Genomic DNA, 11,821 nt, shown 5'->3' with positions numbered 1-11,821 from the left:
CCCTCAGCCTGCTTTCTTACTGAGACCTAGTAATCATGCTCACCCAGCAACATTCCCAAAGCCGGGTCCTACTGATAGAGACGTGCTGGTGCTCACGGAGCTGACAGGGCAAGTGCCTGTTCAGCTGAACCGGGTTACTTCAGCCTCTCACTGAAGACGCTTTCACAGCGTCTTGCTCTTGTGTATGAAAACGTCACTCCCAGGCTCCCAGCTGTAAAAAAGTCTTTTTTTGAGGTTTGAATGGCCACGTATAAATGCATACACTGTGCTTCTAGACACCCAGGGGCTGTGAATTATGGGTCTCTTCCCTTCTCTTGGTTCCTTTGCTTTTCTGGAATTGCACACGGGTCTTTGCTCTTACATTTGTCATCACCTCAAGTAGCCCCTCTTATTTAAAGCCCTCCGCAACCGTCTTACCTTTAGCCCTGGAAAAACAGAAGGCTTCTGTCTCTCTCCCCTTTAACACTTTACTGCACTCATTTACTCAAGGCTCGGGAGTACCCAGCCTGAGCCACATCACAATCTCAGTACTCAAATACGTGACTAAAGCCACTTTTTTTCACCACCTATGGGCCCGCAGTGATCTGGCCCTCACTGCACAATGAAATGGGGCGGCGGGGGCGGGGGGGTCAGTTTTCGCTCCTGGCTCACTGGCTCAGTCTGGAACCTCGGGAGGAAGAGGCAGGCGACCTGATGACTTGGCAGCCCAGCTCTACACTTTACAAGCCATACTCTCCAGGCTCTGGAGCCACAGAACGGATCACACTAGCCACGCGTGGTGTCGTAGATACAGGCTCTGACCCTCTTCTACCTCCGCGACCACGACAGGTGGCAGAACGCGGTGGTTCTGAGCACTTCTCTGGAGCCACTGGCCGGGCCAGAGTGCGGCAGCTCAGCCACTCACCACCTTGAGACCACACAAAGCTGAGAACTGCAGTCAGACTCTGGCTTCTACTTGTGTAAAAACGAGCATAACCGGACTTACCTCACAGGGTTGCTGTCAGGATAAAACGAGTTAATCTTTATAAAGTGCTCAGGACACAGTGCTTTGCTGTTTAAGAATGATAAAGTAAAATCTAATAAACCACCATCAGCCGGCACCACACTCAAAGCCACGGCGGGGCCTTTCCCTGGTCCTAGTCCTAGTTTTAGGAAACTAACGTCTGAGAACAGCCCACGATGCCCTATGCTAAGCACTTCGGAGCCATTCCCTCTCGTAATCTTTAATACCACGACTTAAGTGACGGCTGTCCTCGTTTACTAAACGGGGACCGCGGGCCCTGAGAGGGCACAGAGGTGTGCCGGAGGGGCTCGGCCCAGGCGGTCCCGCTCCAGCTCCTATGCTTTCGGGACTCATCCCTAAAGCGGCTTTCCTCAGCCAATGCCACATCTTCGGCTGTGCAAAATGTGACAACTTCCACAAGAGGGAAGAATCCCAATGGAAGGTTCTCCTTGGGATTCTCAAACAAGATTTCCCAACTTGACCAAAACCGGGCAGGAGAAAAGGACTGAAGACAGAGCGTGAGGGCGCGTAAGCGGAGGCTCAGCAGCCGCGGTACCCGGACTCCACACGTGCACCCCTTGAACCGAGCCTGCTCCTACCTGATCCAAACAAGGACTCGCGTTTTTAAAAACCTGAAGACCTGTGACATTCCACACGACCTGTGAAAGACGTTTTCGAATTTATTTGGAGTTGTCCTCAAAATGGACTTTGACAGAATGAAGGCTCAACTCACTTTACGGTCACCTCATGTTAGATACATGCACGCACGGACACACGTTACCCACCTTATGAACCTGCTGGGCTCCAGATGATGCCTCTGGCCATTTCCAAAGAGTGTAACCCATCAAAGAATGAGTATTCACTCCCAGAGAGGACATGCTGAAGAATGTGCCAGAGGGAGGTTACTAAAATCGGCTTCTTTACCTTACAGACATCTATTTTATTGTAGAGAAGGATCAACTCTGCGCAGATCCGCTCAGGTAAAATTGTGGGAGAAACACTCCAATCACAAGCCTACTTTGCCAATAAAATATTGCAACCTTTATTTAAAATAAAACACAAGTTGGCAAGCCTTGTGAGACAACAGGCAGACAGCATTCCCCTTTCAAGGGCCTCATTTATTTACATCAAGTTTAACACTGTTAGCAGTTCACAGTCAGACAACAGGGTGAGATAATTAAATTAGAAAAACAAAACACCTGAAAATATATTACAAGAACAAATACCTGACAACACTGGTAGTGTGACCCATGATTGATGTGTTTTCAATTAAATCCCATATTGTCTCACTGTGTCCCCTCAGCAACGCACACAGCGCTAGGCCCTCCGGACCTCTCTGTGCATCCACCACGCATACACCTGTAGGGCGTGACCTTTGGTATAAATGTTAAACAAGTTTTAAAGACTCTGAATCATATTTTGTAGGACAAAGTTCTGTCAACCACCGTGAAAGGTTCAAACTTATCTTTGCCAAGCGAGCACAGCACTGGGTTCCTCCACTGATAGTCATTACAGAATCAGATTGCAAAAAGGAAGTGTGGGGTCCGCCCAGGAGACGGGGGGGGGGGGGGGGGGGTTCTGAGTATGCATGAACAGCTCGGTCGGCCTGTTCACGGCAAACACACCAAACCAGGGCACTGCTTCTAGTCACCACAGGGAAAGATCTGAGTAACTCCTCTTTCACCTACTCCCCTCCTTTGTCAGCGCGGCAACGGGGTCTGTATGTAATGTGGACGTAACACATACCCTCTATATAGATCCGAGATACGAGGGTTTTCAAACATAGGCCCTAATGAACTCTGAGATGAGTACCTCATTGTCCTTTCTAGTGTCTGAATCCTAATTTCTCTGAAAGACAATCACCCTAATCAAGGTGATTTCTCCAGACCTCAGAAAACTCCTAACGGAATCCCAAGAACAGTGGCCACAGTGAAAAACGGCTTGTCAAAGTGGAGGAAGGCTGGCTTACCTGGCCTTCATTCAACCACCAGAAACATCTCAGTCTCTTGGCATCCTTGCCACTCTCAACGCATGGAATGGTACTTCTGAACTGTGCAGAGCAGTATCTGGGACTCACCAGGGACGGCACTAAAGCACTGCAGGATCCTACAGTATCTTCTTAATCGAGAATACACTTATCTGGCACACCTGTGTTACTGCTGTTACAGCTGATGAAAACCATCCTTATAGGTGAAAATTTTATTAGTCAGAAGTCCCGTTCTCCAACTGAAGTTCATGGTTGAACTTAATGGCTTAATTTCACGTTTAAAACTTGTATCTGGAGGCTCAGAAACAAAGCTAATCAAGCTCCAACGACACCATCCATTTCCTTTCTTAAAACCTGCTAGCTTTGGACAGTTCACCTCCACCATGTCCTGAAGAGTTAACTGGAATGCTCCCAAGACCTCAAGGCCTGTGTGTACAGCTCAGTAGCCTGGAGTAACGTGCAGGACCCAGAAATTTGATCCTATGAGTAACATGATGAACAGAGAATTTCACAAAACAAACACAGAAGGATATATGGGGTGTGGTCTGAGGACAAAGTGGAGCCTGAACTTGTGACTTAAAGCAGACACCCTCTTTCCCTTAAATGGTCTGCAGGTTAGATCTGTTCGCACGCCATCTGTGACCTTGGGCTGTTAACCAGGGCCTTGCTACTGTAGATTACTCGGCAATGGGAAAATTAAAGGATGTAATTTTTCTGAGAGAGGTAAACAATTTCAAATTTGTAATTGTACACAGGAGCAAAGAAGTGCGCTTGGGGGCAGGAAGGCTCCAGTTACAGCAACCTTCCCCCAGCTCACCAAGCGGAACAGAGAAAGTGCAGTCCGCCACATCAGCGCCCGGTATGGAGAGAACATCTCAGGCAGGGACTCTGGCTGCTGGTGGGGCTTTCAGCCACCGCCACCCACCTACCAGTTCTAGCTCACTAATCGTGCAACATCAACCCAGCTTATGAGTCTTTCCTCCGCAAAACACATAAAACCCATCTCTGAAAGCACAATCCTCAGAGTGACCTCTCCCACTCCAAGCCAGCCTAGAGTCAAGATGACCTGCCTGGGACTCCTCACCCAGGGAGGAGCATGCAACCTTCCCACCCTGGTTATCCCAGGGTGGAGCCCTCCCTAACTTCCTCTCCTTTGGATGTAGGACACGGAGTCAGAAATGAAGGCAGTATCATCTGACGCGTGTCATCTCACCATGAAACACACACCTCAGGTATGGCATGAAAAACAGCAGCCCCAGAGCAGAAACTCTTTTTGTACATTGCATAAACTTCACACGAGAGAGACTGGAGCTAAGACAGTCACCTGGGCAGATGCTCTGCACAGTGGCCGGGTCCACAGCCCTGAAATCCACCCACACCTCCCGGTACTACTCAGCAGGGAATGGCAGTGACCTTCTGGCTTCAACAGAGCAGGTGTAACAATAATGGTTACTCCAGGCACTCACCAAAAGCAAGCCTTGCGTGTGTTTTTTTCAATTCTGGTAGTTGGAAAACTGGAACTCTAGCCAAGAGATTTAAATATCCTGACTGTTAAGAGCGGGACAGGTTTTAGAACCAGCCCACGGCCTCTCCCCTGTCTAGTGAGGCTATGGCAGGCAGCAATTTCCTGGGTGGTCATGCGGAAGGTACGGATGCCACCCCTGCCTGCCTTTGTCAGAAGGGTGTATCAGCTCCCTTGGAGGTGCCTTGCCCTATTTCTTTCCTGCTCCCACACATTCCAAACTGAAGCAGACATTTACAAAAGAACTGAGCTTCTGGCTTGACAGAAGCTGAGCCCGAGATACAGACAGCTGGGGTCTATTAATTCATAAGAAATTTACATCCAGAGACTCATCTACTTAAGAAAACAAATGCTTAGGACACAGAGATGGACCCCAAATCCAGGTAGAACAAGTTAATGCCAAACAAGATGATGAAACCCCAAAATCATTATGAATAAAAATGCAGACAACCCTGTCAACCCAATGTGAACTCTCGTGGGGGCTTATCCTGATAGTAACAATGATGTCAGTAGCAAAAATTGGAAGGGAACAGGAGAGGTCAGAATGCAGTGTGCCTATAACTCAAAAGTGGCCACCAATGGAATTTCCTCTTGGGTATTTCATGATTTAACAGGAGAGTAGTGTTTACTCATTTTAGACAAAAAAAAAAAAAAAAAAGAAAAAAAGAAAAAGAAAAACCACACACAGATGAATATCAAGCTCATTTCTAACTGGCAGGAAATCCTAGAAAACTAATTCCCAAAGTGCACTGGTTCTACGGCCATCTGATCCCCACCCTTCCCCCACCCACCCAACCCCCACCCAGCCCCCAAAAACAACAAAACCACACTGGACGTGGGTTAAAAAAGACACTGTCAACATCAACAGGTAACGAGTCTGCTCCCACCACACTTAGGACGCTAAATGGCTGAACATGTAGTGGAGAAATGTTCAAAGATAAGAGGGCCTCAATTCTTCCTGAGTCAAGGTCCCCGGAAGAGCTGCTTTGTTCTGGAGTATACATTACTACTTTTTAATGAGTATAATTAAACCAGAAAGTTGGTCCATAGTTTTCTGAAATTATTCGGCACTGAGCTACAATTTTAGCAAAACACTCACTATACCTGCACATAATTCATTTAGCAGTTTCATATTTACAAATGCGATAAGTTATAGGGGTGATTATTTATATATTTGCATTTTCAGGTCCCCCACAGGTAAAAGCCTATTAAGTCCATCAGCATCTAACCGACTGTTTGATCTTCTAAACAGACAATACAACCTTACAGTTAAATTACATTTGATACTTTTCTCAAAGTGCTTTCATATACATTATCTCATAGTCATTAAAATGATATGGAATAAAGTTGTTTTGTTTTGAAGAAAAAGGAATGTAGGACTAGGTTTTTTGAAACTTAAGTTGGTATTTATTACAAAGTGCAGACTACTGCTGTGTTGCTGAGGTCTGTCCAAAAGAACGACCCCATATAATTTTTTAAATTACTGAGCTCTACTGAATGCCTGCTTTGCTAGTGTTGCCATTACTAAACATTCAAGCCCCTTAAGGTCAGAGAGTGCCAGGAGCGTGTGCTTTAGAACGTGTGCAGCACTGTGCAAGCTGATTGTCTATCTGAGCCACTTTTTCTGCAGTGTCTCACAAGGCAGCAGGAATGGTGGAAAGACCCCACAACCAGAAAGTCAAGAGACCTGAACCCTAGCCTAGGCTCTGTCACTAATTAATTGAGAAAATGGGCAAAGAACTTAACCATCCTCTCTTCCAATTTCTTAAGCTATGAAGAAAAGGGTTGGGGTACTGATCGTGTTCAGGCAATGCTGAGACACACGGAGGGATTCTTGGAAAGCACGTTTGCTGAGACCTCGCCCCACTGGGAATTCTGATCTGGGGTGAGCCAATGCATCTTTTTTAAATCCCAGGGATTTTGCCACACATCCCTGGCTAAGACTCGACTGGACTAAATGTTTGTTAATAGTAGTAGCAGTTAGCATTTATGGAGTGCTCATTATGTGCCAGGCACTCAAGCTAAGTATCTTACACACATTATCTCATTTAATCCTTACAAACAACCCTGAGGTAGTTACTATTATTATCCCTGTTTTCCAATGTGGAAACTAAGGCTCAGGAAGGTTAAATGACTTGCCTTCTAGACTGGCTTAGAGTCTCAACTCTTAATCACTATCTATACTGTATCCTTTAAAACTCAAAAGCTCCATGACTTTAGTTAAATAAACACAGACTGTGCCTTAGCAGTCAGCATGTTTTATTAACTGGGCACTATTTACTAGCCAATTTTCAATTGAATTGTAAGAAAAAATCTAATTTAACCCCCATAATTAGAGCTGGGAAAGGGTCTTACTATAATGACGTCAATGTATAGCGGTCATCTGGAAAAACACTGGATGAATTTCATAGGGCCAATCTTTTTTAAGGCTAGATCTCTGAAATTCCCAATGCAAGTCTGTAGGAAAATATACACACTTTAATATTACACAAAGCCTTTTAAGAAAATACTTCATGTAAAGCACAATCAAGATGTATTCTACACAAAACACTGCATTTTAATGTAAGAAATCTAAGCTGAAATCATATTATCTGTACATGAAAGGATCCAAGCTGTGACAGCCCAAAAGTATGCATATATATAACCACTTTAGAAAGTTTTCAACACCTTGAAGAAGGGCTCTCGCTCCCCTGCTTTGCTTTTAAACTTGATAATGTTTTTTAGTTTCTAGAAGCAGTTTTCTCTGCTGTGAACTGAAACTTTTAAATTTATGTAAGGTTATTTTTAAAACCTGGTCCTTTTCAATTAGAAAGAGGAACAAAATCTAAATTATACTTTCATAGTAAGTTGACAGTGCCTCTTTAACCTGAGCCCTGAGCCCACAACTCCTGAAGTCACACAGTTCAAGCACCGTGTGGATGGGGTGTGCTACAATAGTTAATGCTACTCCTGACAGTGTTGGGAAAAAGCAATCCATTTCATGAACTTGTCGAGCACCGACCGTAGGCAAGACAGAGCCAGGTGCTGCCCCTGAGTAAGACACAGTCCCCACCCTCAAGACTGTTCTGCGGCGAGGAAACCGGGGAGCTTACATACACTCAGTAGTGTTCCTCCAAGGCTTATTTTCAGAGCTCTCAAGGAAAGACCCCCTGCTTTAAAAAATAAAATAAAATAAAAATCCCCTGAAAAAACAACTACATAATTAATCCCTCAACTCGCATCCCACAATGACGGATAAACTTAAAAAGCAGCATAATATTCTAAAGTTTTAGCTTCCCCTGCCCCACCCTTAAAAGGCTAATTGCTAAAACATTTCAAGTTTGTGGAAATGACCGATGAAGGGGAGTGGCGACGAAAAAGGTGGGGGGACCGTGGGCCTCCATCCAGGCCACAGGGAACCCTGTCTTCACATCCAGCCACTACAAGAAGATGAGCCAGATCACCAGTTGCCTGCGCTGCACCTGCAGGTAACACACAGAAGGGGCTCACGCAAGCCAGCCAGGGAGGCCCAGGACTGTCTCCTCCCTCCTTACCCTTCTCGTGGCCTGGGCCTCCTTTGGAGCAGCCATAGTAAAAATCAAAGTTTTCTTTCTTTCTAATGAAAACTAAACTTCCTCCTCGGCCAAAGATGACAAACTCTGTCCAAAACATAGTTTTTCCTCCTTAGTATTCTAGCCCAGCTAGCATACTCTCAGCAGTTCTAAATTTCCATTATCTGCCACTGAGCAAAGAGAATCAAAGACCATTCACTGTTAACGACACTGCACTGAAGCGGCTCTCAGGGGATAGCTATATACTTATTTGCAAAACACCCTTGAGAAGATGTATCATTACCTTCACTTAACAGATTAAGAGATGGGGCTGTGGCCTGACAGTGGACAGATCGCATAGCTAGGAAGAGAACTCACAGTTCATCAGTGTTCAATTCCTATCTTCCTAGGTTAATACTCCTTTAGGAGGAAAAAAATTTATTCTCCGTGGGCGGGTGGGTGGGGGGGTGGTCATAAAGCTCTAAAACAAGAATGAAATGTTAATTAAAATTAGACCTGATATCAAGAATATTAACCTCTAATCAATTAGGTTCGGTACCATATGATCCTATTAGCTTCCATGATTATAACTGAATAGGGAAGGAACAGGCCTATTTTTCAAGGGCAAAACATATTGGAGGGTTAAGTCACTAGATTTTTAGGATTTAATCAGTGTTTCCTGGGAATGACCTGCCCCTTCAATTATGCATTCTTCAAATAGAGGTGAAATGACAAAATAAATATCAAAGAATAGTCCCAATATGATATTTATAAACAACCACAACAATGAGGGGGAGGGGGCATGTGAAAGGAGAAAAGCACATGAGAGCGATCTGGGGTAATTCACCAGAAATCCACAGAGAGTGAGAGACTGTTTCTTCCTGCTCTCTACCTAGCCTGGCTCTAAGGTGATAAGGAAGGAGAAAGGTACAGAGAAACGGCCACTGGGACCAAGCCAACCTCTCCGTTCAGTCACAGACCTCTGGCCCTGGCGGTTGAATTCCAAGAAGAGACCTCTCTCCTGGCATTTTAGCCAGAGAAGGAATACACAGCTGCTCAATCCCGTGGCGGGGGTGTCAGTGTGCAGGGACACTGTATCAGAAAAGGGTTCCCAAGAGAACCTGGTGACCGCTGTTTTCAAAACCAACTCTGGTTAATGCCCTGAATGCTGCCAGAGATGAAGGAAGACGGCCCGCCCAGCAGAGAGCAGAGAAGAACCACTGAGGAGCCCCCTATGCCTGCTGCTGATAGACGCCAACAAGCAGAAAGCCACTCGTGGTCCATGAGGAAGTGACATACTGGACTGGGAGAAGTGACTTCTCATTGGTGTGAAGCCACGAGGAGGAGGTCTCACTCTGACCACTTCCTAGCATCTGTTACTTCCTGCCCCGACTAACGCACCAATGGAAAACGGGACCGGAGCAGGCTCCAGCACCCGGGTCTGCAGCTCTTACTCCAGCAGTGACCTTGTGGCAAGAGCGGCTTCCAACAGCCTCGGCGAAACTTCTCTTGGTACATTCCCAACTTTCTCTTCTGTCCCACCCGATTCATTAGGTGAGCTGGAGCAGAATCGCCATTAGTACCTCCAGGGGCCCCAAGTCCATTCCCCTCTGTGTGGTGCAGAGCGAGAGCCAGAGCCAATCCACCGTGTTGGTGCCGTCCGCGGCCTTGCCGGGAACAGCCCGTCACTCGCTTCTTCGTGGTGGGACCCGCACGCGTCCCCTGACTCGCCAGCGCAGCTTCCACTCCCGTCTGCCGCTGCTCCGCCCCCGCCCGACTTCCCTGTCCTATGTGTCTGCTTTTTGTTATTTTTGAGATGAACCTGTAAACGTGAGAACTCAGAGATCTGAGGTACTTCACATAAACACACTCAAGTATCAGTCTTTCATTCTCTGAAAACAAGAACACAGGAAAACAAGCCCCTCTCCCTCTCCCCTCAGAAATGTGAGCACCTTCCCACTAGGCTAACAGTGGCTACCTCTGCACCACATCACTGATCTCCTGTACACATGACAATAAGTTATTAAGGACAGGGTTTGCCCCGGGCACGCCAGCAGCTGCTGAAGACACCTGCAGCTCCTGCAGGCTGAGTTCCAGTTTGCTCACAGCCTCTCGGAAGGCGAATTTGTTGCGAGTCTGGGGGATGCAGTCCACATAGCCTGAGCAGTAGTCGAGCAGCTGGTGTCCGGTGTCCACCAGCTGGCTGTTGGGCACGGGTTCCGTGATTGCACTGGACAGTAGGTCGGCACATTCCAGCAGGGCCTCCTTGCTGATTTTGTCTGCTGAGATTTTCTCAGCCGCCTGTTTGGTTTTTCTCAGAGCCACTTTAGTACCTGCTGTGCCATTAGCCATTTTGGCCGGCGAGATGGAAGAGGCGGGCAGAGGCACTTGAGGCGGAGGCATCGCTGGCCTCCCAGCTTTCCCACTGACGGGCACTGCCCCTGGAGCTGCCTTCTTCCCTCCTTCCGGTGTCTCTGACGTGGGCTGTCCTGCAGCGGGGGCGGTCGGCTCTTCCGTGGGGTCTGAGCACACGGACGGATGCTGCAGTAGTCTCATCACGGGTGGTGGGGGTGGGGCACACTTTGGTTTTACCCGTCGGGGTCGGTCCTTGTCTCCAGAGGATGTGACCTGATGCTCAGATAAGAGTTTGAATTTATTGCCCTGAGAGTCTGTGCCAATGAGCTGCACGTCAGCTGGAGTGTGCTTCAGAGTGGGTGATATGAGGACTGGCACTTTGTGGTTGTGAGTGGTCGGGAGGGCTGCTGCAGCCTTGGCTGGGGAAGACCAGCCTGTCTGCTCGCCATCCTCTGGGACTCCAGCCATGCCGAGTCGTGCTCCGCCATTCCTCTCCTTGCTCTTTGGGGCAGCTGCCACTCCAGCCACCCCCACCCCCGGAGAGTCCTTCTCTGTAATGGCTGGATCCCCAGAGGGGGTTCTGAGAGGAAGAGCTGTGGCTCCTCTAGGCAAAAGTTTGGCTTTTGGTCTCTCCCTGCTTGGAGCAGCACCTTCCTCTGATTTTTTTGGAAGCATGTCATTGGCCCTGTCCACATTCTCTTCTGGCTGAGAAGAGGTGGACACTGTCCTTTCCAGCTGGAGTTTGGACCTCTGGCAGTTCCTGGGAAGGGTCATTGCCATCCTATCCTGCTCTGGAAGCCCTGAGGACATGGAAGATGTAGAGTTTGACCTTGGAAAAGGCTTGGAAGTGTCATCACTGGCTGTGGGTTTACCCGCTCGTAAGCCCAGTGTCTTTTTGATTAAGCGTGGTGTAAAGAAGCCTGTGATGCCAGACCACCCACCCCCAGCAGTGCCGCTGCCCCCGCCCCCACCGCCATCGTCATTACACAGGTTCCTCTGTGCAAAGCTCCCCCCATAGCACTTGGGTGGCACCAGATTCGCCTCTTGCTGGGCAGGAGTGAAAGAGAACCCATCAGCATGCTGTAGAGAAGCAACAGATGAGAAGTTACCCGTGAGTTCATATTTCTTGTGGGGTTGATTCTCCATTTCTCGGAAGGAGCTGCTGCGTTTAGGGGGTGTGGGAGCATTTCTCTTTTTCATGAAGGAGCTGAAGAAGCCTCCCTTCCTATCCCTGGTGAAGCATGTCTCTTTGGCATCTTCCAAGAGGCTGCTGGGTGACTTGTCTCTTTGTTTTCGAGGCAGTGCTGGGGACCCACTGGGGGCCTGTGCACCTCTAACGAACCCTGAAGAGAAATGGCCAATCACTAACGTGAAAGACAAAAAGTGACTCCATTACACTTGAAATACTAAGGTTTAATTTAATT

At 47.6% G+C, this 11,821-nt stretch overlaps 1 protein-coding gene across 5 annotated transcripts in view; it reads right to left on the bottom strand.

Moving 5' to 3' along the window:
- Positions 1 to 6,580: 6,580 nt before the first annotated feature.
- The window catches only part of ABL2 (ABL proto-oncogene 2, non-receptor tyrosine kinase), a 108,037-nt gene continuing 102,796 nt past the window's right edge, over positions 6,581 to 11,821 (bottom strand). For 3 of the 5 annotated variants that reach the window (XM_047076933.1, XM_047076934.1, XM_047076936.1), the window contains 2 exons: positions 11,507 to 11,740; positions 6,581 to 11,197 (listed from right to left, as the gene is read on the bottom strand). In XM_047076933.1, coding sequence (XP_046932889.1) covers positions 10,017 to 11,197; positions 11,507 to 11,740 — 1,415 coding nt within the window. In that variant the 3' untranslated portion in view covers positions 6,581 to 10,016. Of the gene's footprint in view, positions 11,741 to 11,821 lie in introns of all 5 variants that reach the window. The other 2 variants (XM_047076931.1, XM_047076932.1) reach the window with 1 other exon arrangement.

Source organism: Lynx rufus, unplaced genomic scaffold (genome assembly GCF_022079265.1).
Source record: "Lynx rufus isolate CCGP_SWC_20201006 ecotype Redwood Valley unplaced genomic scaffold, mLynRuf1.p SCAF_15, whole genome shotgun sequence".
Taxonomy (NCBI): domain Eukaryota; kingdom Metazoa; phylum Chordata; class Mammalia; order Carnivora; family Felidae; genus Lynx; species Lynx rufus.
The sequence above is the reverse complement of the archived record's forward strand: the minus strand, read 5'-3'. Positions and strand labels throughout refer to the sequence as shown.